This window comes from Dreissena polymorpha, chromosome 4 (assembly GCF_020536995.1).
Source record: "Dreissena polymorpha isolate Duluth1 chromosome 4, UMN_Dpol_1.0, whole genome shotgun sequence".
Taxonomy (NCBI): Eukaryota; Metazoa; Mollusca; class Bivalvia; order Myida; family Dreissenidae; genus Dreissena; species Dreissena polymorpha.
This window is the reverse complement of record NC_068358.1, coordinates 27,704,343-27,730,711: the sequence shown is the minus strand read 5'-3', so window position 1 is coordinate 27,730,711 and position 26,369 is coordinate 27,704,343. Positions and strand designations below refer to the sequence as shown.

At 38.5% G+C, this 26,369-nt stretch overlaps 1 protein-coding gene across 1 annotated transcript in view; it reads right to left on the bottom strand.

The window, feature by feature from the left end:
* Nucleotides 1–26,369, bottom strand: part of LOC127878309 (uncharacterized) — a 157,697-nt gene that overhangs the window by 78,056 nt on the left and 53,272 nt on the right. The window contains exons 24-37 of the mRNA XM_052424831.1: nt 25,725–25,912; nt 23,624–23,763; nt 22,085–22,194; nt 21,373–21,525; nt 18,711–18,804; nt 17,073–17,233; nt 16,689–16,805; nt 15,638–15,760; nt 13,751–13,870; nt 12,199–12,315; nt 6,451–6,579; nt 5,885–6,051; nt 3,775–3,900; nt 173–302 (exon numbers count right to left, since the gene is read on the bottom strand). Coding sequence (XP_052280791.1) covers nt 173–302; nt 3,775–3,900; nt 5,885–6,051; nt 6,451–6,579; nt 12,199–12,315; nt 13,751–13,870; nt 15,638–15,760; nt 16,689–16,805; nt 17,073–17,233; nt 18,711–18,804; nt 21,373–21,525; nt 22,085–22,194; nt 23,624–23,763; nt 25,725–25,912 — 1,875 coding nt within the window. The remainder of the gene's footprint in view (nt 1–172; nt 303–3,774; nt 3,901–5,884; nt 6,052–6,450; nt 6,580–12,198; nt 12,316–13,750; nt 13,871–15,637; nt 15,761–16,688; nt 16,806–17,072; nt 17,234–18,710; nt 18,805–21,372; nt 21,526–22,084; nt 22,195–23,623; nt 23,764–25,724; nt 25,913–26,369) is intronic.

Genomic DNA, 26,369 nt, shown 5'->3' with positions numbered 1-26,369 from the left:
TTACCCAGATGAGACCTCATCTGGGTCTGCGCTGCTTGCTTAAAGGAATTTCTGTAAGAAATATTCTAAATATAGAAATAAATATACTAGACATCCCTAATTTTGGAAATAAATTGATACAATTTAGACGGATGGGAGAGTCCACTAGGCATAAATGGGTTAAACATCGTACCATCTATACAGGCGCTGATCTCCAGCTCGACGTAGTAGGGCCGCGCGGGACGCACAGGCGAGGTCATGGTCACCACGACACCGTCCACCGACTGTCCGCGCAGGCTGACTGTATCCGTGGGTCCGAATATCTGAAAGGGAAGAGTTTGTGCAAGATATAATGTGCACTCATGGGTCCTTTATTAACTCTCTGAAAGGTACTTACACAAAGTTTGGTAAAATGACGATTTTATAAATTATTGTCAAATATTTAAGAAAAGAATTACACATTATGTTGAAAGAAGAAAAAAGAACACTCCTGACTTAGAAACGTGCTACAAATTTTTGAATATTTATGGCCCTCATCATGCAAAATTGGTAAAATAACCAAACTTATGTAACGTTTTCTTTGATGTTTGGACAAATACGTAAGTATTTACAAAGGGTTAATGGCTCTCAATTATTTACTAAAGCCTGCATGACAAAATCGAAGCGAATCATTCAAAATCGGTTAAATAATCTAACGAGGGTAACGTTTTCTTTGCTTATTTGGGAAATAGGTATAGTAATAATATAGCGTTAATGTCTCTCAATTATTTACTCAAGCCTGTATGGCACAAGGGAGGCTCAGTAGGTTTGATACCAGAGGTCCAGGCTAGAATCCCGTGGAATATTTAATCAAACTGTTTTTCTTGCTCTTATAGTTAGTAAAGATTATTCAACGCATCATAGTTCTGTGAATTACCGTACCTAATTCTGTGTTTCAAAATTTTTTTTTAAATGTGAACAAGTCCCTTTAAGGGTCTTCTTAAATCCGTCTTCTTGCCCCGTGTGTTACATGCATGTTTATTGGCACACCGCCGTGGTCATGGTGCAGCGACCTTCGTCAGCGATGATCAATGCACAAATAATAGTAAACAGTGCCGTAAACCACACATAAATCAACTGAGATCACACAACTGCACGCCTAGAATCAGAGGTAGGCGGAAGATTGCCGCTGATACATTAATCCTCGTTCGCGTAAAGGGTAACCCTAGATTAATTTGTGTTGTTCATACAGGGGTCGTATTCCAGACGCATCTTAAGTTAAATTTTATTCTTATCCTTAAATTGGGAAATTTTCTTAAGTGTTTCATTTCATATTGCAGGGTTCGCCAAAACCGTCGGTCCGCCGGTCCTGACCGGCAAATTTTTCTAAGGACCGACAAGTGATTTAAGGTAATCGGTCCGACTGACCGACACAATCGGATGAAAAATGGTTTCAAAAAGATCACTTAAAGTGTATAATATACTATTGGATTAATAGAAGGTAAATGCTTTTTGTTCAACTTCTGTCAAAATCCTTTTTTTCTTACCTTCATTTTGATGTTTTGATGTTTAAAGTTGGATTAGAATTGACTATCACATGCGAGTTCAAAATCAACGGTCTTTGTTAAAAAAGCAATCGAGTGCGTCCGCCATTTTATTTGTTCCATTTATTTTCTCCACAACAAAAACTGCATGAAAACTTCTTTCAACAGGCATTTGTGAGCATTTCTGTTAAATAGTTCATTATTATATTGTTCTGGGAAGGATATATTTTAATTTACACACCAACAATTTCTGAAATCAAAATTAGATTTTTCACCCGATGTACTATATTTCGGATATTTTAAAATTCGGACATAGGGATATTTATGTTTTGATTTGTTGTTCATAGTTTGTAGCAATATGTGTTGTGTTATTTCAGACAACAAGAATGAATGGTGGTTATTATCATAGGCCTTTCTATCAAGAAATAGGTGTGAAAGAGATTCATTTAATTGAACCTGGAAATCAACCACCTCAGCTAAGAGAAAATATTTTAACAATAGGTGTTGTTTTAGAACTTGTGAAATCGGCTTATAAACAGAAATTGAAGTCATCCAAAGTAGTGTGAATGGGTGTGTGCAATTAAGTCAAACTTGATTGGATGTCACCCTAACTTTTCAAGAACACGGATTTGTAGAGCTGTGCAGGCTAAGTAACAGTTTGACAAAAAGAAGTCTAAAAAGAATACCTCTGGTTTATATGTGGTTTATTATTATTATAATAATTGTTTTATTATATCGACTTTGGACATGTTTTTATTGTATTTTAATGTGATCAAAACCAATAAACATCAAAAAGGTACTCTCTTTTGTTGTGTTTTGCTGTTATAGTTTAGTCGGACAGTGGGACTGACAGAAACTGATTCGGACTGACACAAAATTCAAGTCTGTCAGTCCGAATGACTGACAGATTTTTCAAGTTTTGGCGAACCCTGATATTGCAATAGATTGGCATCAAGATATACATTTAAATAACATCATTATGCCAATGTTATTTAAGGAATACCAAAAAACATGTGTTTCCTTATTTAGTAACGAAATACAAAAGATTGTAATTTTGAACTTAAGTGAAATTATTTAAGAAATGAGTTAAGATGTTTCTGGAATACCACCCCAGGCTTGTAAGGGACGATACCTTCCGCCTAAACCGTACTTTTGTGTCGTTCCTTATTACCCGGTGTGGAATGCACAGGCTGATATGGGGCAACACGTGACTCACATGGATTAAACCTTTCAGTGCGGGAACCGAATTTTAAAGGCCTTTGCAAACAGTTTGGATCCAGATGAGATGCCACAGAACGTTGCGTCTCATCAGGATCCAAACTGTTTGCTTTGGATCCAGATGAGACGCCATAGAACGTGGTGTCTCATCAGGATCCAAACTGTTTGCTATTCTGATAGTATTCTTTGAAAAAAATCGAAGAACATGCTAATTTTAGAAATTCAGCAGACGACATTTTAGCAGACGACAAATTTCCCAGCATGCAAAGGATTAAGCCAGGTTTTACTAGAACGAGGCTCATGTCATACCAAAACTAACACAAGGGCTGGGCGTCAAACCCGCAATCCTCCGATTTTTAGTCTAGAGTTCTACCAAATTACCGACGCCTGTCCCTTACCTCAACCGGGATGCTCATATTCATTCTTTTATCAAACTCACCTAACGAATCTATCATTCTCTCTATCAGAAATACTGTCAAATCATATATATTTGTCAGCATGAAATTAAATGTTTTTTTGTAAAATTGCCTTTTTCGTGAAGCGTTTTTTTCCATCGTTTTGGGACTGGGTCCCTTTGGATTGAGAAAATTAGAGGCGTTTTGACAATATTTGGGAAATTAGTGTTGTTGTTGTTTTGCTTAAAAGTGCTTCAAAATTGAGAATATAAGTGTGTTAAGTATTATATTTACTAAGGTGGAACTTAAATGAATGGGAGATAAACACAAAATTAAAATCTAAAATTATTTTTTCGGAAACCTTAAATTGGGAATTTTTAGCACCCATTTGGGAAAAATATATACGTTTTTCAATTAGAATTGGGGCCAATTACCGGACCCGATTTTGAATGGAAAAAACACTGTCGTGGATAGGAAAATTCGTGGTTTTATGAATTTGAAAAAAATAGAAATTTGGGTCAATTATTTTCCAGTGCTTGTGCTATATTCGTCTATCAACAAACTCAGCGAATTGCATTGTTTCGTGAGTAAAAATGACTTTACAATACTCAGCTAACATATGTAGCATTCCCTCGAAAATAAATATTATGGCTACCTACCTTGCCATCCTGGACCGGAAACAGTTGTCCAGTCCGCTTCACGTGGACTGTGAAGCCGGCGACGTTTTCCGACAAGGGCAGCCATATTGATTCCACCGGGGTTCCAAAGGGCAGAGTTACAGTGATCTATAAAACACAAAAACAAAACACCGTCACACAATGTGAGCTGCGTTTGGGGTAAAGGACTTCAAACATGTGCGTAAAGTGTCGTCCCAGATAAGCTTGTGCAGTTCGCACGGAGTAAAAAGGGACGCCACTGTCCGCGACAACTCTCTTCGCTTAGAAGAGAATTTCTTTACACGACAAATACCATAAAAGCGGAAAGTGTTGTCCCTAATTGTATTCGTGGACTACGCAGGCTTATCAAGGACGACACATTACGCACATGTAGTAAGGTCCGTTTGAACAGAGCGAGGCTCATATGTAATACAATCTGTTAACACTCCAAGTAGGGCCGTTGAAATGGCCTTGATTTGCCATTGACTTGAAATGGCCTTGATTTGCCATTGAGTTGAAATGGCCTTGATTTGCCATTGAGTTGAAATGGCCTTGATTTGCCACTGACTTGAAATGGCCTTGATTTGCCATTGACTTGAAATGGCCTTGATTTGCCATTGACTTGAAATGGCCTTGATTTGCCATTGACTTGAAATGGCCTTCATTTGCCATTGACTTGAAACGGCCTTGAGATGCCCTTGACTTGAAATGGCATTGCTATACCCTTGACTTGAAACGGCATTGACATACTCTTGACTTAAAACGGCCTTTAAAATTCCTTTGACTGAAGCGGCCTTGATATGCTCTTGACTTGAAGCAGCATTGATATGCCCTTGACTTGAAACGGTCTTGATATGCCCTTGACTTAAAACGGCCTTGATATGCCCTTGACTTGAAACGGCCTTGATATACCCTTGACTTGACACGGGCGATTTGTTTCAGCAAATTTCAGCCCCATAAAAATCACCTTTAATTAATGAGCATATCGAATCTGTAAGCCTGTTTGCAGAAAATGGGTGCTCTTAAAAGAGACACTAAATGTTATAGAAGTTTCACTTTGTTAATATGTAATATTTGTCGAAATGTAGATCTGTTCATGTTTTTGAATGCTTCTGGCATTTCAATACGAAGGAAGGGCATATTAAATGGTTAAACAAAACTTCATCTCAATACATATTGTTGTGCTAGAAATATGCTGATTTACTATTGATATTATTTCTGCCAATATTAAATACAAGAGGTCTTAAATTTGCTTGAAAATATAATCTATTTACCGTTATATAGTTTTAATGTTATTTTCACTGACGAAACTATGGCGTGATATATTATCGAATTATTTGGTACATAATATTAATACATTTGTAATTAGCAAGTTGATTTCCAACAACTTCATTCTGGATCATGGAGTCCAAACATTTGAGAATTCTAGCCAATAGACGGATTGGATTTTTGTTGTGTTATTTTATATAGTTCATGCAAATATGAAATCAACATCAATTTCAACACCGATTGTAGATAAATTTTATTTGAAGATAACAGCAAAAAACAACAAACTTGCTAAAATACTTCGTATTGTACAAACATGAAATTAAGATTTTGGGAATATTTGCATTTTTTTTCAAGCCTCTGATGAAGAGTGGAATATATCTACATGTATACTGCATGTTTGTTTATTTATTGTTTTATTGGTATTGAACTGAAGAATAAAGTAATAGAAAAACACACAAGAAGGGTAGACTGCAACACGTGATTGAATATTGCGACTACTATTTTTACATTAATGAAACATATATATTTATTTATTATTTTATTTATATTGAACACCAAAACATATTGAAATAGTATTTATATTCGATCGCATGGAACTGCGTGTTGTTTTTTTAAAATGATTATTTTTTTTCGTGAACTCGTAAATTACTTGATTTATTATTTTGGACAAAACTCAAAAAAATTCAACGATACATCCATTTCCGTTATGTTTTGTTAAGATTCGTGGATGTCAACAAAATTAACAAACGTCTTACAAACAATAATGATTTTACAGTAAAAGGTTTAAGAAAAAATCGCACAAAGAAGCGCCGCTAACACGTGCTACAATGTGATAGTCACTCACTGCGAGTGTGTTTTTGTAGGACTTGAGTGGTTCCCGTCCGGGCCGGATATTCTCCTTACTGGCTTCTACTTCCGGGTCATCCACAGATATGTCCTGCGGCTGAATGGCTCCCGGTGTTGCCATGGCCTCGATATACACACAGGAGGGCGGGGTGATCGGGGTACCAGCTACAAGTAAACATGTTTAAACAAATATTGTTAGACGTAGCATAACTTTAATTTAACACAGCCCTGATATTCCCTTGACATAACACGGCCTTGACATACCTTTGACTTTAAATGGCCATGATAGACTGCTGACTTCACAAGGCATTGATATAAATGCATGGTGAGTGGATATTAGGAAACGAGAATAAGTAAAGATGTACACAGTCATAACTGAAGATAAGTTCGATTTCTCATTCTTTATTAACAAATATGTAATGTGCTTTAATGTGTTAGGATTCGACGTGATCTTAAAGCTTCCCCTATTATATTCTTTACGGAATGCACTTATTTAAACCTACAACAAACCACTGATATCTAAATAGGTAACTGTTGGTATTGATACATCTTTAAAGTACGTACATGGGCGGTGGGTGGTAACCCCGCATCCCTCCTCGTCACTTCCGTCCTGGCAGTCTACATCACCATCGCAGTGCTGTGTAGACTGGACACATTTACCGTCATCGCACGTGAATTCTCCTGCCTTACAACCTGGGGAAAGTAAAAACCAATCACAGTGGCGTACACAATATTAGGGAATTAAACCAGTCAACACATTTCTTTGAGTCGGGTCGGCAGGTCGAAAAAAACACGAGGAACAATATAAAGCACATAATGGCTAGAACGATATAAAGCACATAATGGCTAGAACGATACAAAGCACATAATGGCTAGAACAGTACAAGTCACATAAATGGCTAGAACGACGCAAAGCAAATTATCGCTAGAACGATGCAAAACACATACACAATTATATTGTTTAAACTTTGAACAAAAACGTTTCGTACTTAAATGTCAATGCGATTTTAATGTTTGCTTTAAATGCCATTTAAAAATTGAAGTCGATATAGATTTTATAGTTCCATTTTAGAAATTCACCATGTATTTGTCGAAAATCTGTTTACAATTTTAAGACTACCATACGTCGACATACATGCGTAAGGTGCGTATATTCTCTTAACTTGGGTTTAAAACAACGCTTCAAACGCTTCATCAAATAAACTCTGCATCGTCTATTTCGTAAATTAGCGACCCGACTCGGTATCGTTGGCAAAAGCATTACCCCGGATCCGCAGGTATTTTTCCACCTGCAAATCCGATTTTTTTCTGTACCGATTTGAGCCCTATTGAATATGATGTCTATCTATCTGTTTTGATAAGGGAAAATATGTTGCAGTAGTAAAATGTATAAGTCGTCCGCATTGCGACCCAAAAGTTCCATGTTCGATCTCCACTAGATGAGCTTGAATAATAGTGCTCCTAATGACGTCATGTTCTGGTGTAACGTGCCTTCGACCGAGCGTCGGTCTTTATAGTATGGTTCAGACAATAACCCAAAGCACAATACAATAGTATAAAATTTTCCTCAAGCTACCTTGCTTTATGATTGGTTATTAATACAATAATTGGTTTTGAACAGTAAATCAAATGTAATCAAATGCTATATTCATATGACCTCGAACCCCACTATTTACGCTTATGACCTCGGGTCTATGTATGGAGACCTATGTCCAGCGTTTTTTTTCCTTCTTTAACTAGTACCGGGGAACGGTACCTTTCCCAAAGCCTACCGGAGGCTTCCCAATTTTAGCACCGGACCTTTCCCAATCTCGATATCTACCGTTCCGAACGATTTTAGGTGCCGTTCCCAATAGCCAGTGCCTTTTATTTTCGCTGGAAATATCTTTTGATATTGTCGAGCCTTTCATTTTCGACCATTTATTTTCGCAGGACATTGTTGCGTAGAAAGTAAACAAAACTTTTCAAATGGGGCGCAACTCTAACCGCTGTGTAAAATGTGAATGGATTACATAACCGCGACGAGTGATCGATATTTCCCGTGAAAGAATTCCATCGCTAAGACCAGTCTTCCTTACATCAATAAACTTTCTCAACACTAATTTTGTGTTGACATTAAAAAAAAACGTAACCGTATTGAGTTAAATGCGCATATTACTTCTATGTATAGTTTTTTAAGTGTCAAATCCGGACAGTAACTATTCGGATACGAATATAAACAAATAAAAGTTTAACATAAAATTAAAAATAATGAGACATGGGTGTAAAATCCTATAGTTATTTACAACATATACATAAGCATTTAATGGCAGATGATCTTAATATCTTATTTGATGATTTGAAAAAAAATCAAAACAAAATATAAGACTTACCTTTGAAAATTATTGTTAAAGCATTCCACTCTAAAAACTCATTTTGGTTACGTGTGACTATTCTCACTGTCTATTGTTAAAAGATGTCAAACCAGTACAAGATCCATTGTTGTTGTTTTTGTTTAGTTTTTAAGTTTTTAATTTAACTCACATGAAACATTGCAGGGCTTGTAAGACTTGAGGGCTAAAACAAAATTATTAATATTATTTTTTATGCAACCTCAGTGCTTATGCCTATCACTGGAAGATATTTTTCCAATTGACAGGCACATTCTAACTGAAGTGGCAATAACACAATTTTCACATGACATGATACGATAGTCAAAATATCATAACCGAACTGTAGTTTTTCTGTCAAAACCTAGAGTTTAAAATGCTTTGTGATGCAGAATATAGCCCCTTATGATAGATTACATGCATTTTAAAGGTTCCCAATTCATCAATTTTGCGACTCGAATTTTTCCCAATTCATTGATTTCGCGACTCGTTTTTTCCCAATTTGAAGATTTCACGACTCGAAAAATTCCCAATTGTAGGGGTACAGGTACCTTTCCCCTTTGGGGAAAAAAAACGCTGATGTCTCAGAATTATGTATGGAACCCTATGCCTCGGAGCTATGTATGGAGACCTATGTCCTCGAGACGTTGTATGGAGACCTATGACCTCGAGACTATGTATGGAAACCTATGTCTTCGGGTCTATGTATGGAGACCTATGTCTCGGAGCTATGTATGGAGACCTATGACCTCGAGACTATGTATGGAGACCTATGTCTCGGAACACTTCATTATGACTCCGAGTCTGTGTGACTCGTTACCCTAGGTATGGAGCCTTGTAGTGTTGTGTGAAGGTATGTGACTTATATATCAACTATTAGCGACCCGGGCTGCTGAGGGGTAGGAATCCAACTTCAAGGCTCTCAGAACGTTTGAAGAGGATAGCCAGTCTCTATGTGCCCAAAGTCCCTAATGTATGTTAATAATATAATTTAATTACCTAATTTCGCGATGTTAACTCGACGAAGTCGGCAGTACAACTGACTTTTCATTTTTTTTTTGAATCAGAGTTTATTTACAGGTCCTACCGGCCTCTTCACGAGGTCTTTGAGGTTCGACCTGAACTGACTTTTCATAGAAGAAACGCGCGCTTTTATACTATCTGCTCATGCGGCGTTACTCGGACATTTCCATAGTGATACAGTTGAGATCTACGTCAGGGCTCGAATTAAGCACTCGCAAACAGGCCATTTGCGAGTACATTTTAAAAAACACGTCTAAAATGCGAGTGCAACATTTAGATACTCGCCATTTTTTGCGAGTTGGGGAAAAAACAAACAAGGTGCTTAAAGATCTTGGATTAAATACAAGATTTGTTCGCCGATCGAAAGTCTTCCGACCAAGTACGAAAATAATTAAACCCCGTCTAGTTTCGATCTAAAAATAGATCTGAAAATTGGAATTACCCTAATTTGCATAATGTATTTCAGCGGTTACTTCCGTTCTAGCAGAAATAATTTTACGAAATATTTTTTAAAATATATTTACGCTCTGCACTGTATCTTTCTGCCGATATAGTTAGTAAAGAACATTGAAAATTATATTATTGCAATTGAAAGTATGTTATTCCCTTCTTAAGTGAAAATTGGCGATAGTTATTCAGTATGAAGTTTTTTTTAAAACGAAGCTCATTTCGTTAATTCCTCATTCTTATAAATAGACGGAACACGTTTAGCAGACGATTTAAAAACTCAAAAATGTCGTCTACTAAAAAAATAACTAGCTTTTTTGTGGCGAATTCCTCCGTCTCCTCTGTGGAAGACAAAAAAGCCGAGGCCGAACCAGATAAAAAGAAATGCCGAAGAACTAATCCCAGTCCCAAAACAGTTAAGAAATGGGAAGACGAGCTAAAAATAACTTTGAACACGGAGAGAGACCAAGACGGCAATGTGTGTAAGATGTTCTGCGAAATATGTGTGGAACACAGAGCTGACCAAACTTCGTCAGTAAGTAATTTTCATCCGCAAATTTTTATCATTTATTTGATTGATGTTTGGCCAAAACGTTCTCAGGATGTATTCCCGTCGGCTTTGACTTTTTCTTTTAATTTGAATACCGAACAATCAAGTGCGCCGACACCCGACTGTCATCTCTTTACGAGGCCCAAAATAGAATTTTACCAATGTTCTGATATAAAAAAAAATACTCTTTACACTCAATTGTGTTACAATGTTGCTTTGAAGTTTTTAGTTAAAATAAACATAGGTCCATCCTTTCAGTGCTTAGTGAACATCGCCAATCACTTTTTATCAACCAAAGGATGCATTATTATGAAAACTTGTATTGCGAGTTGGAAATAAAAAATGCGAGTTGAAATATTAACAACTAGCAATTTTTTGCGAGTTGAAAAAAAAAAGTAATTCAAGCCCTGCTACGTAATAGTGGTTTGACTTAATTATAAAGCATAATAATGAGATTCTGGTCTTTATCAACAGAATAAACATTTATTAAACAAATGGATATAAAAACAACATACAACGACATACAACGATAAATTTCTAGGCATATTTTCAACAATGAATTAAACGTCAACAATGCTTACCGGAAATCAATGGACGCTTTTAATATATTAACTAAAAGGAACAATTTACCCAAAGAAAAATGAACGTAAGTAAAGAACGGTGGTAGGTTAAAAATCACCACACTGGTTCTGGTCACATTATACTAAATATTTACCCTTTATAAATCAATGTAAAAGCGACAACTTTAAGCAAAAATTAATGCAACTTTGTGCGCATAGAGATCCAAATAAGAGTACTGTCGATCACATTGAGCTCATCTAAAACACTTTTTCTAGAACCTGTATTGCTTTAATTTACATTTTATACAGTAAGAGCCACTTGCATGTCATCCTCAACCCAAATCCTTGATAAAAAAACTTTTGAAAAACACTGTTTTATATCATTTTTTACGTTGATCAAAGTTTGCTTACAACTCACGTTAAGGATACACTACACAAAGTAAAGAAAGAACTTAACACAAATCAAAATCGACTGTTTTTGCACCTTCTTTTTTCCGGCCGTGGAATTCTAGTGGAATGTACACCTTTTTCAGTTTAATTGTTTACCATAGTCTCTAACTTTATCATATTTCAGGTATTAAGTCGTGAAGAACTTATCATGCCCACTTCTCACTTTCTACATAAAAAGAACCATAACAATAGTCTAAAGTGTAAAACATGCCTTCGAGTAAACTATGTTTTTTTTAGAGTGTACACCCATACAGGACTCGATTATTTAGTATAATGTAACCTTCTATTCAGACTAAATCGGAGATAATTTTTCATCGTAAGGATCTAACGCCAACGCATAATGGGTCATGTTCAGTTAACGTTTTATTTAGTTCGCAGCTGTCCGTTTTTAACCAATCAAATATCTTTTTATGTAAATGTGTTTAGCTTTTATCCTAACCTAAAGGACACAAAAGTATACCGTAGACGTTTAAGCGATGGTTTAATTGGTAATTGAAAGGTCATCTGGACTGACCTCTAATATGATACCATCATACCTTGTCAGCAGATAATACTAAAGCGTCAGACAGAAGATGTTTTTATGAGATTGGAAGAACGGAAGATAACAATTGGCTTTCTATAAATCCGCGTTCAGTGGAAACGATACTTAGCGCATGAGTGTAAAGTGACGTCTCGGATTAGCCTGTGCAATCCGCACAGGCTTATCAGGGAGAAACACTGTATTACCGTTTAGAAGAGACTTCTTTTTAGCGAAAATTTCCATAAAAGCAGAAAGAGTTCCTCTTGATGAGCGAAATGCACAGGCTAATCTGGAACATCTCTTTACGCACTTGCATTAAGCCCAGTTTTCCGAAAACCCGACTCTATACAGCTTACATGCCAAGGTTGTTAATACAAGTTCATGAACACTCACTGCAGTTTCGTTCGTCACTGCCGTCAGCACAGTCCCGTACACCATCGCACTGTCGATACTTGTCCAGACATTCACAGCTCCCGCACGCGAAGAGACCTTGGCCATCGCACGTGCAGTCTAAAATAGAAAAAACATGTTAATATACCTTGGCCATCGCACGTGCAGTCTACAATAGAAAAAAAAACATGTTAATATACCTTGGCCATCGCACGTGCAGTTTAAAATGGAAAACATTTCAATTGACCATGGCCATCGCACATGCAGTCTAAAATGGAAAACATGTCAATAGACAATGGCTATCGCACAATCAGTGTAAAATGGAAAACATGTCAATAGACCATGGCTATCGCACGTGCAGTCTTAAATGTTGAACATTTCAATAGACCATGGCTATCGCACGTGCAGTCTAAAATGGAAAACATTTCAATAGACCATGGCTATTGCACGTGCAGTCTAAAATGGAAAACATGACAACAGACCTTGGCCATCGCACGTGTAGTCTAAAATGGAAAACATGTCAATAGATCTTGGCCATCGCACGTGCAGTCTGCAATTTGAAAGAAGCACAGGTAGTATGTTCATTTTAAAACAAATGAGCTTGGTCAAATGCTTGTGCGTAAAGCGTCGTCCAAGTTGAGCCTGAGCAGTCCGCACAAACTAATATGGGACGAAATGTTCTCCCTAGATTGGATAGTTAGTTAGGGAGACCTCTTTTAAACAAACATTCCGCGAAAGGGAATAATGTCGTCACTGCTTTGCCGATACGGACTTCACAGGCTTATCTGGGACGACAATTTAGGCTGCACAGGCTTATCTGGGACGACAATTTAGGCTGCACAGGCTTATCTGGGACGACAATTTAGGCTGCACAGGCTTATCTGGGACGATAATTTAGGCTGTACAGGCTTATCTGGGACGACAATTTAGGCACATGCAAGTATCATAGTTTTCCCAGAGCTTGGCCCAAAATTTATTGCAATATGCACACTTAATGATGACACAATTAATTCAGCAATACTAAGAACTTCTTTTTGACAAAATTGCCCATATAAATACCATTTCACCAAACAGTTTGTGTTCTAAACATTTTTCCAAAATGTACGGTAAATTAAAGTCAACAATCCCGAATTCACAAGTCTGGGGTCAAATGGACGTCAATTTTAATCCCTGTATCATATATAATATTTGAGCCTCGGTCTGGGACAAGAGTTAAGTAAATGCTCAATACGTGTCAAACTAGATTAGCTTGTGCTGTGCGCACAGGCGAAATTAAGGGACGACAGTTTCCGCTTTTATTGTATTTTTTGCTTTAGTTAAAGGAATTATCTTTTCAGCGAAAATATTGTTTATGCGGAAAGTGTAGTCGTACATGCATTAAGCCCCGTTTTCCCAGATTGAGGCCCACATGTTTTGCAATATGTACTTGAATATTTTTTTAAACCATTAATGAAGCAATTCTCTGTATTTCTGTTTTACAAACATGTCCATGTAAAAACAAGGTTTTACTTTTACTTTTTAAGAATGCAAAATGATGTAATATTATGTTACATACTGCAGCCAATTTCGTCACTGCCATCCCCGCAGTCGTCGTGGCGGTCACAGCGGAGAGTATATGGCACACAGGCGCCATTGCCGCACCGGAAGGTCCGAACCACCGCGCACTCCTTGATCACTGAAATGTAGGACCAGAAATAGAGACATGCATTTATAGACAAGAACAAGTGCGGTGTTTTTATACACAACAACTAGTGCGTTATATTTCAGACAAGAAACAAGAGATGTGTTTGTCAGAAACACAATTCCCACTATTGCGTCGCTTTGTAGCCATATATTTGACCTTTGACCTTGAATGATTACCTTGACCTTTCACCACTCAGAATGTGCTGCTCCATGAGATACACATGCATACCAAATATCAAGTTGCTATATTCAATATAGCAACAGTTATGACCAAGGTTAACGTTTTGGGACAGACACACAGACACATAGACACACACATACAATTACACACAGGCTAAAAACAATATACCTCCTATCTTTCGATCATAAAAATGATGTGTATGTATACACAATAACTAGTGCGGTGACTTTATAGGTCGGAAAAAAGTTGCGGTGTATTTATATACCAGAAATAGTGCGAAGAATGTTCAGAAACAGTGTGGTGTATTTATAAACCAGAAAGAGTGTATTGATAGAATATTGCCTACATGTAGGACCAGAAACCAGTCCGCAGAAGCTTATCGAGGACAATAAATTCCGTGTTAACTTGATTTTCGCTAATAAATGACTTCCTTTAAACCAAAAATACTAAAGAAGCGGAGGTTTCAGCCTAACTGCATTTTTTTTATTAAAAGTGTAATTCCTTTTACACGACAATTACAAGTGTCGACTTTTAGCTTACATTGTATTTTTCGTTTCAAGGAAGTTCCTTCTCTGTGAAAATCCAGTTAAGGCGGAAAGTGCCCCCAGTGGAGACTGCACGGGCTTATCTGGGACAACATTCAACGCAGTTCCACTAAGCAACGTTTTTTCCAGAACGAGGCCCATAAAAACGTCTCCACTAAAATAGGTGGACTAAACTCTGAGAACAACAATCTGAGGACTAAACTTTGAGGATTCCAATATGAGGACCAAATTGTGATGATTCCAGTATGATGACTGCAATATGTGAACTATAACTAAGGACTACAATTTGAGGACTACTATGTGAGGTCAACCATGTAAGGACTATAAGCTGACGACTACAATATGAGGACTACAATATGAGTACTACAATGTGAGGACTACAGTGTGAGGACTACAATGTGAGGACTACTATATGAGGACTATAAGCTGAAGACTACAATATTAGAACTACAATGTGAGGACTACAAATGTGAGGACTACAATGTGAGGACTACTATGTGAGAACTACTATATGAGGACTATAATTTGAGAACTACATATGAGGACTACAATGTGAGGACTAAAATGTGAGAACTACATAAGAGGACTACAGGGTGAGAACTTCAATGTGAGGACTACAATTTGAGAACTATAATCTGATGACCTCAATCTGAGGACAACAATCTGAGGGCTTCAATGTGATAAGTACAATGTAAGGACTACTATGTGAGGACTACAATGTGATAACTACAATGTGAGGACTACAATGTGAAAACGACAATATGAATACTACAATCTGAGAAAAATTTGAGGACTACAATCTCAGTAATAGAATCTCAGGATAACAATCTAAGGACAAAAAATTTAAGGACTACATTATGAGGACTACACTTTGATGACTTATTTTTGCTCTTACCTGAAAAATCAAAATAACAGCGGAAAGTGTCATCCTTTATTAGCCTGCCCGAATTGCACAGGCTAATCAGGGACGACACTTTACCCACATGAATCAAGCCCCAATTTCCGATAGCGAGGCTCATTTATTTTCTCGTACCTGGACAGTTGCGTTCATCAGAGCCGTCCATGGGCCCACAGTCGGACTCGCCGTCACATTTGAAGCTCAGAGGGATACAGTAGCCGGAGCGGCACGTGAACTCATCGGCACCACAGGAAGGAACTGCCGGTGGAGAAATAGTTAAAACTTATTTGTAAGGTTCATTGCATCGAAATACTAAGGCGTATCGATACACGCTCGAGTCCGTCGTTTCCAGGCTAGAACTTGGTGTCTAGCGGGTAGGTTTAATTTAAACATATTTATTTTAGCTCGATAGCATCGAAAGCCTAAGGCTTATCGATGCACTTTCGATTCCGTTTCCTGGGCCTTGAACCAGTACTTGGTGTTTTTGGGGAAGGTTTAACGGACGCTCTCACAGTTGGGATCGAACACGTGACCTCCCGGTCGCTAGGGAGACACCATATCCACTACAATACGATGACCTCTTAGAAATAGTTAAAATTTATTTATTTACAAAAAGTGTCAGCTAAGTTCAGAATATAATGTACTCCCTTTGAGTAGTATCAAGATTGCGAAAAAATCACAGAATTACGTTTGAGGGATTAGTGTCTCTAATTGCAACGGAAAACCAATTTTGCAAAGTTTTAACACGTGGCATAATTATTTGTTTGGATCTTAAATTCTTAAATGTTCAAACAAGGAAATCAGAGGAAATAAATGTTCCACGAATAATAAAGGTTTCACAGTATACGACACCAGAGTGCAGTATGATTTGCATTTTTATATTCATTTTGGTAAACTTCGTTTCTCATAATAAAACATACAAGTTGTGATTGTTTTACCATAAATGTTACGAAAAGAACAATTTACATTACTAACTGTTATATCTTTGTCCGAAAAATCATCAACACGTTATGAGACCAGGGATAAGTTAAATATATGTACGTTATTTGGACATTCATTACATCAATTTTGAAAATGACTAGAACCTGTTGCTGCCCCCCTCCCACATTCCTGCCCCCCTACCGCCCTCCCCCATCCGCCCCTCCTTCCGCACCCCTCCCGTCCCCCCCCCCCCCCTTGAACTCACCACCGCAGTCGGCCTCGTCGGACATGTCCAGGCAGTCGTAGAAGCCGTCACATTTAAACTTCACGTTGATACAGCGGCCGTTACCGCAGCGAAATTCGTCCTTGTCACATTGCTTCGCTGAAATGACGTCATATGACACGTGAAAATCATTTCAATGCTGGAATAGAATCTTGCTTCACTGAAATGACGCCATATGACGTCAAGTTTTTTTTTAATTTGCGTCTAATTGACAACGAAAACTCCTGGATAAGCAAATTAAAAAAAAGTGATATTGACAACAAAATGAAACAATGTCGCCCTTGTTGAATTACACAGTTATAATTTGAAGCATAAACTATTTCATGGAAATCTATTTAAGTGCTGGGTTATTGTTCCCACTTCTACCTGTGCAGTTGTTTTCGTCGCTCCCGTCGTGGCAGTCCGAGTACCCGTCACACACGTACTGCTGACCGATACAGTCTCCGTTTGTACACAGGAACTCCCCGGGAGCGCAGGCTCCCGTACAGTTGGTACCCGTGCACTCGAACTTGCCTCGCTTGCACGTGCTGTAAATAAAATAAAATGTAGCCTCTTTTTAGGAAAATGGCGTTTAATGCATTTCATAAAGTGTCGGCCAAGATTAGTCTCCGCACTCCGCACAGGCTAATCAGAGAAGACACTTTCCGCCGTAACTGGATTTTCACTTATAAGAGACATCTTTTAATCGAAAAATTCGATAAACACGAAAAGTGACACTTTGTGTCCAATTAAAAAGACCCGTTTTCCCAGAGCTAATCTCGTGTATATTGAGCCGTGCACTCGATTATTTATTGCTCTGGAAAAATGGGGCTTAATTCATGTGTGTTAAGTGGCGACCCAAATTAGCCAGTGCAATCAGGAACGACACTTTCCGCTTTCACTGAATTCTTAGAAGACTATTTAACGATAATCTAGGCAAAAAGTGGTTCCCCTGATGCGGACTTCACATAAGTAAATGCATTAAGCCCCGTTTTTCTAAAGCAAGGCTCAAATATAAGCCAATCAAATTTAGCATTTTTCTACTTCTCTATGTCGAGGTGTTTTTTATCTATGGTTCTATTCAATTATTCGTTTAAACTGACGGTTATTTATAACGCCAAAGTATGGTAAATTGAGAAATCGGATTAATCAGTCAGCACACAACACATATATGTAGTATATCAAATCTTGTTGTCCAGTCTTTTCTATATAATATTTTAAAAACTAGATCTGGTGTTACCAGTTCATGCACTCGTGGTGTGAGGAAGTCCCTGGTGGTAGGTAAAAAAAAAGCTTGGACTCAAACCACCAAAATGGCTTACACATTATTTTTTCTAAACTAGCTCGGATTCAATACGACCAAAATGGCCGTCAATTAATCTAAAAAAGCTCTGACTCAAAACCACCAAAATTGTGCTTTCTCAAATAGCTAAGCCTTGAAACAACGAAAAAAGCTTGCAAATTATTTTTTTCTAAAACCAGCAATATGGATTGCAAATTTATTTTTCACGAACGCTGGGAGTCATTACCAATAATCAAATTATTTTTTCTTAAACTTGATCAGTGATTACCAGTTCATACAGTTGTGTTTCACGGCTGTCCCTGGTAGGTAGGTCTGACCGCCCTGGGTACACGGACAGTCGTCTGCGGGCACTCACTTACCAGTTCAAGCAGTTGCGTTTCACGGCTGTCCCATGTGGATAGTTCTGACCATCCTGGGTACACGGGCAGTCGTCTGCGAGCACGCACTTACCAGTCAATACAGTTGTGTTTGACTGATGTCCCGGGTGGGTTGGTCTGACCGCCCTGGGTACACGGGCAGTCTGGCCCTGGTAGATATGTCTGACCGCCCTGGGTACACGGACAGTCGTCTGCGAGCACGCACTTACCAGTTCATACAGTTGTGTTTGACTGATGTCCCGGGTGGGTTGGTCTGACCGCCCTGGGTACACGGGCAGTCTGGCCCTGGTAGATAGGTCTGACCGCCCTGGGTACACGGACAGTCGTCTTCGGGCACACACTTACCAGTTCATACAGTTGTGTTTCACGGCTGTCCCTGGAGGATAGGTCTGACCGCTCTGGGTACACGGACAGTCGTCTGCGGGCACGCACTTCTCACCTGTTACAGGGCATATTATGGTTCATTTAAGCCTAGTAGACTCTTCCATCCTTCTAAATTGGATCAATTTATTTCCAAATTAGGGGTGTCTAGTATATTTATTTCTATATTTAGAATATTTCTTACAGAAATTCCTTTAAGAAAACAGCGCAGACCCTGATGAGACGCCGCATCATGCCAAGGCCTTTTTCTAGACGCTAGGCATAAATTGGTTAGAATTCATTCAAAAGTGTTGGACGATAAACAAATATTTCATCTTTAAATGCCAACAGGAAAAAAATCAACACCACATATAGATGTATTTTGAATTTAAGAAATAATATTTTTCTATCATGGTTTGTTGTCGAATAACCCACAGTAAGGAGTATAGATGCGTAGGAATTAAATCACGGGTGCGAAGCACGAGTGATTAGATAAGACGCATCTATACTCCTTACTGTGGGTTATTCGACAGCAAACCATCATAGAAAAATATTATTTCGATTCTAACACGATTCTGATTGATTTTGTTCAAGCATTTGGACGTGAACTATATTTTTTAATACTCCGCCCTTCTTAGTACAAAGTTCACTATTTAGTGACGTCATTGAATTGTACAAACATATGACGTCATTTTCATTCATAATTATTTTGCAAATGACGTCACTTTCATTGGGAACAACAATCGAAGAAACTAAATGACGCCACGTTTATTGATTCTACTGAAAAGCAGACATGCTATAAATGTTTCTTAATTAAGTTTCTTAACAAATAACATTATTTCCAGGCGTGGTTATGCCACGTTTCACCAAATATACAATTTGTTGTTTCATTACATTTATATACATGCTACATGCATTACTTTTATATCGGGATTTAGCACGTGCCTTTTACTGCAATATTTTCTTTATTTATTTGGAACTATTTTCGAAACATTAAGCTCCGCCCATAATTTATTGCAGAATAACCCACACTTGATTTCCTTCTTTGTCTATAGAAAACAAGTCGCGTGCCGTGTTAATTTTTTTTATAAAAGAATTAAACTCGAGTAATTAATCGCGACAACACAATAAATAAATTACATATATTTTATACCAGTTGGGCGCCTTTTATGCCCAATGAATACACCTAACCTAAAACACCTTTAAATATACTGTGTAATATAGGTACACATTCCTTAAAGCAACATACCTTTTTTTCATTTTTTGTGCGTGAATTTTACCCATATCTTGATGTACTTGTGTATTGCTATTCCACATAAGTGAACACTTAAATCAGGTTTGAAATAGACACTGTTTTAAAACATATGAGTCGTGTTCTGGAAAAACTGGGCATAATACACGTGCATAAAGTGTCGTCCCAGATTAGCCTGTGCAGTCCGCACAGGCTAATCAGGGACGACACTTTCCGCTTGTATGGTATTTTTCGTTTAAAGTAAGTCTCTTCTACACAAAAATCCAGTTAAGGCGGAAAGTGTCATTAAGCCCAGTTTTGTCAGAACGCGGCTCATATTTTACTCACACCAACCATAGTCTTTATAGAAGATACGCACCATTACTAATATCGGAAACATGTTAAACAGATATACGCTTTTTTACTTGTATTTTAAAAATAGTATATTATATGCTAAAAATATCATGTTTACGAGACAAATACAAAATGTAATTACAAACCATAGTTATGCTGAGTCAGTTGATGGACAATAATAAAGCATGGATTTCAATAGAAGCACAATTCTACGTTTTCATGCAAGCATCTCGCAATCTTGTTACTTTTGGGAATTCTGGGATTAATGCATGTGCGTAAAGTGTCATCCAGGATAAGCCCATGTAGAAGAAACCTCATCTAAACGAAAAACATGATAATGCAGAAAAGTTCGTCCCTGATTAGCCTGAACGGGCTCATCTGGGGAAAAAAATCTCCGCACATGCATTAAGCCCCGTCTTCCCAAAGCGAGCGTTACATACCACGTTCTACCACCATACATACCAAGTTCTACCACCGTACAAACCAAGTTCTACCACCGTACAAACCAAGTTCTACCACCGTTCATACCAAGTTCTACCACCGTACATACCAAGTTCTACCACCGTACATACCAAGTTCTGCCATCATACATACCAAGTTCTACCACCGTACAAATCAAGTTCTACCACCGTACATATTAAGTTCTACCACCGTACATACCAAGTTGTACGACGGTACATATCAAGTTCTATCACCGTGCATACCAAGTTCTACCACCGTACATACCAAGTTCTACCAACGTATATACCAAGTTCTACCACCGTATATACAAAGTTCTACCACCGTACATACCAAGTTCATCCACGTCCGTACATACCAAGTTCTACCATCATACATACCAAGTTCTACCACCGCATATACAAAGTTCTACCTGCGAACATACTAAGTTCTACCACCGTACATACCAAGTTCATCCACGTCCGTACATACCAAGTTCTACCACCGCACATACAAAGTTCTACCAGCGAACATACTAAGTTTTACCACAGTACATACCAAGTTCTACTACCGTACATAGCAAGTTTTACCACCGTACATACCAAGTTCTAACACCGTACATACCAAGTTCCACGAATCCCTGTGGACAGAAGCATCCCTCCACGCAGGGGGAGGAGTCAGTGGGTGTGTCGTCTGGTCCCCAGCCCAATGTGTCGCACGTCTGCAGGTACGGGGAACCACAGGGCGTGTAAACCTTCCCGTAGTCGCATTGCAACGCTGTGGAAAGAATAAACCGTCAATGCCGTTTTTTAAATTATTTTGGGAATACGGCCGAACCCATGAAATTGGGCATGCCAGCCTTACTGGACTTTACATATGGGACAAAGTGCTACTGTTTCATGTATACAATTTTAGCCTCATTCCGTAAAAACCGTGCTTTAATCATGTGCGTAAACTGTGCTTTAATCATGTGCGTAAACTGTGCTTTAATCATGTGCGTAAACTGTGCTTTAATCATGTGCGTAAACTGTGCTTTAATCATGTGCGTAAACTGTGCTTTAATCATGTGCGTAAACTGTGCTTTAATCACGTGCGTAAAGTGTTGTTCCAGATTAGCCTGTAATTCCCCACACAGGATAATCAGGGACGACACTTTCCGATATTATATAATTTTTCGTGTTAGAATGTTTCTTTTAAACGAAAATCCAGTTTAGGCGAAAAATGTCGTCCCGATTAGCCAGTGCTTAATGCACAGGCTGATCTTTAACGACATCCTTTGTAAGTGCATTAAGCTCAGTTAGACCAGAACGAGGCTCACATTGTGAAATTTACTCACGGCACAGTTTCTGGGTTCGCCAGCGCACAGGGGTACCAAGCTCGTTACATTTCTCGGCGAAGTTTGCGAGGGAAGTACACAGACAGTCACAGTCACCACCCATGTCACATCTGAAACAGACGGCGAATATGATACAGACGGCGAATATGTCACAGACGGCGAATATGTCACAGACGGCGAATATGTCACATACGGCGAATCATTTAAACAGGCGGCGAATATGTCACATACGGCGAATATGTCACAGACGGCGAATGATTTGAAACAGGCGGCGCATATGTCACAGACGGCGAATCATTTGAAACAGACGGCGAATTTGGCATTGTGATGACGTCTGTAAAGTAAACTATATAATAATGATGATGGAGTCGCGCTATGGGAAAACGGTGCTTAAGGCATATTCGTAAAGTGTCGTCATAGATTAGCTTGTGCAGTCCGCATAGGCTTATCAGGGACAACACTTTTCAGCATACACTCGATTATCGTTTACCATTAAAGCGGAAAGAGTCCTCCCTTAATCTGAGAAAAGACTTAATGAACATAAATTAAGCCTTTTATTCACAGAGCGTGTCAATTATTAAATTATTTTTTTCAACTAATCAGTTATCGCCTGTTGTCCGTTATTCGTTAATTGTAAATTTTGCAATATTTTAATTTCGGTCCCTTTTATAGCTCTAATTCAAATGGATGATCCATGGATTACTCACTATCCAAGTTGTTCTACAAGTCATTTCTGAAGTTGAAAAGCTACACGCTTTTGTGAATGTTACTAGGGTCAAAGCTGTTGAGAAGGTAACTAGGGTTGCGCCCAACCATATATAAAGCGCATCCAATTTGTCAATCCCAAAATGAAGACACAAATTGTATAATAAAAACAAGGGACAAAATTGTCACACAACCATGTTTTAAATTTGAAAAAAAAAGTCTGATAAAGGGAGACAACTCAAACTGAACTGATTGTTTATAATTGAACCCTTTGTTTCAAAATAAATCTATTTTTAGTCGTGGCGACTTTGACCTTGGAGATATTGACGTAATTCTTATGTGCGACACACCGTCCCATGATGGTGAACAAATGTGCCAAATGATTTTAAAATCTCACAATGAATGACATAGTTATGGCCTGGACAAGCTTATTTATGGCCATTTTTTACCTTTAAACTCAAAGTGTGCCCTTGACCTTGGAGATATCGATGTAATTTTTTTCGCGCGACACACCGTCTAATGATGACGAACAAATGTTCACAATGATTTTAAAATCTCACAATGAACGACAAAATTATGGCCCGGACAAGCTTGTTCCTCCCGCCCGCCAGCACGCCGGCCCGCCGACATTCGCCAATCTAATAACCAGTTTTTCCTTCGGAAAACCTGGTTAAAAATCAAAAAGGCTGCCATCGTATATTTTCCCAGGGGTTGCATCAATAAAAAACGTGCACCATTTTTTTAATTGACATTTTGAGCGTACAAAACTCTTCGTAGTACATGGTAAAGTATGGTATTTTTTTAAGTAGTTGTGGTCCGGAAAATGAACGTTACCTGCAGGCGTCAAACACACAGTCCTGGTAGTAGAACTTCTCCATCCAGTCTTCCATCTTCTCTCGGCAGGCGGAGAACACGTCCCCCGTCACTATGAGTGAACACATCTGGGTCGCCCACGGCTCGCGATGCTCCACTCCCTGCGCATGCGCAGAGAAACAAAAATAATTAAAGGAGTTTTCACTTAATCATATAATCAAGCTCAATTGCGCCTAAACCCTGACAAGTATTACTTGTCATCTCTACCATTGTTCTTTCAACTGATATTTAATGAACCTCACTCTGGGAAAACGGGGTTTAATTCATATGCGTGAAGTGTCGCACCAGATAACGGGGTTTAATTCATATCTGTGAAGTGTCGCACCAGATAACGGGGTTTAATAAATATGTGTGAAGTGTCGCACCAGATAACGGGGTTTAATTCATATGTGTGAATTGTCTCACCAGATAACGGGGTTTAATTCATATGCGTGAAGTGTCGCCTCTGATAACGGGGTTTAATTCATATGTGTGAAATTCGCCCCAGATAACGGGGTTAAATACATATGTGTGGAGTGTCGCACCAGATAACGGGGTTTAATTCATATGTGTGAAGTGTCGCACCAGATAACGGGGTTTAATTCATATCTGTGAAGTGTCGCACCAGATAACGGGGTTTAATTCATATCTGTGAAGTGTCGCACCAGATAACGGGGTTTAATTAATATGTGTGAAGTGTCGCACCAGATAACGGGGTTTAATTCATATGTGTGAAGTGTCGCACCAGATAACGGGGTTTAATTCATATGCGTGAAGTGTCGCCTCAGATAACGGCGTTTAATTCATATGTGTGAAGTGTCGCCCCAGATAACGGGGTTAAATACATATGTGTGAAGTGTCGCACCAGATAACGGGGTTTAATTCATATGTGTGAAGTGTCGCACCAGATAACGGGGTTTAATTCATATCTGTGAAGTGTCGCACCAGATAACGGGGTTTAATTCATATGTGTGAAGTGTCGCCCCAGATAACGGGGTTTAATTCATATGTGTGAGTGTCGCACCAGATAACGGGGTTTAATGCATATGTGTGAAGTGTCGCCCCAGGCTAATCAAGAGTGACACTTTTCGACTTAACTGGATTTTGCTATGGAGACGCTTTCTTTAAACGAACAATAACACAAAAAGCAAAATGTCGCCCCTTATTAGCCTGTGCTGACTACACAGGCTAATCTGGGATGACACTTTACGCACATACGTTAAGTCAGTTTTCCCAAAACAAGGAAGTATTAATTTTTAATTCATTCAAATTAACCCATTTATGCCTAGTGAACTCTCACATCCTTCTAAATTTGATTAATTTTTTTCCAAAATTAGGGATGTCTAGTATATTTATTTCTATATTTAGAATATTTCTTACAGAAATTTCTTTAGGCAAACAGCGCAGACCCTGATGAGACGCCGCATCAGTCGGCGTCGCCTCTGGGTCTACGCTGTTTGCCAAGGTCTTTTTTCTAGACGCTAGGCATAAATAGGTTAATGTACTAAGTATTCAAGCTCGTTTGCTCCCAACGTCTTTAGGTTATTACGACGAACTTGAGCATGTTTCCTAGGTAGTACCAGCACTTGGTGTCAATGGGTAAATATTGAGCACGCTACCATATTTGGAATTAAAGAGCGCTTGACTTAGCTTGACTCCCTGCGTCAAAATGGTCAACTTTGAAGTCGCGAAGACAGGTTACAGAAATGGATTTCAAAAGACACGATAATTCATCAGTATTTAAATTTACACAAAAACAGGTCAAATATATACTTGTTACATATAATGACTGTTCTTTCAACAGATATTAAATTAGTCTGGTTCTTGGAAGACTGGTATAAATGCATGTGCGCAAATTTCCGTCCATAAATCAGGGACTACATTCTCCGCTTACATGGATTTTTGTTTTGTTTTAAAGAAGTCTATTTTAAACGAAAATCCAGTTGAGTGGAAAGTGTCGTTCCTGTTTACCATGGGCTGACTGCACAGGCTGGGATGACAATTAACGCATATGCATTAAGCCTAGATTTCTCAGAACGCAGCTCGGGCTCATTTTATGATAGCACGTTATTCCTCAACTCACATGGCACGGGTCGAGCTCTTCGGGTCGAGGTGTCGGAGCGTCCGCGCAGGCGGTGCTAGTTTTCCAGTCGTTTGCAAAGTCAACCACGTTAAGGCCTCCGTCATTGTTCTGTCGCCCATCAAAGTTGCCGCAAAGCCCCTCCACGTTGTTACGCCAGGACCCATCCAGATAGACGCCAACGCGGGTACCTGCGTGTGAGATGTATGTGCTTTTTGTTATCAGTGCTTTTTGCGGTCAATTTCGGGGCCGATCTTTGGCCCCATTCCGAATGTCAACAAATATTTATTTTTCCCAAATGACGGCATAAACTTAAAAATTGAAGGTTTATGCCTACACATTTACTATGTTGAACATTTGTAAGGATAGTATTGAAAACAACCTTTTTCCTCAATTGTTAAAGAATTTGTAAGCAAAAAAGTGCATTGCGATTTTCCTCAACCGATAGGGCTCCGTCCCCATTACCAAAATGGTGAAAACAACACTGGTAAGGGGCGTTTCTTTGCTTTGTATTGAATTAAGTCATTCGTGTTTTTATGTATGCATAAGCATAGTGTCGTGATCTCAAAACAGTTATTTACTTACATTGTTATAGTTGCTATCCATATGTAACATCTTCTATCAAATAAGTCATTATTCAATGTAGTA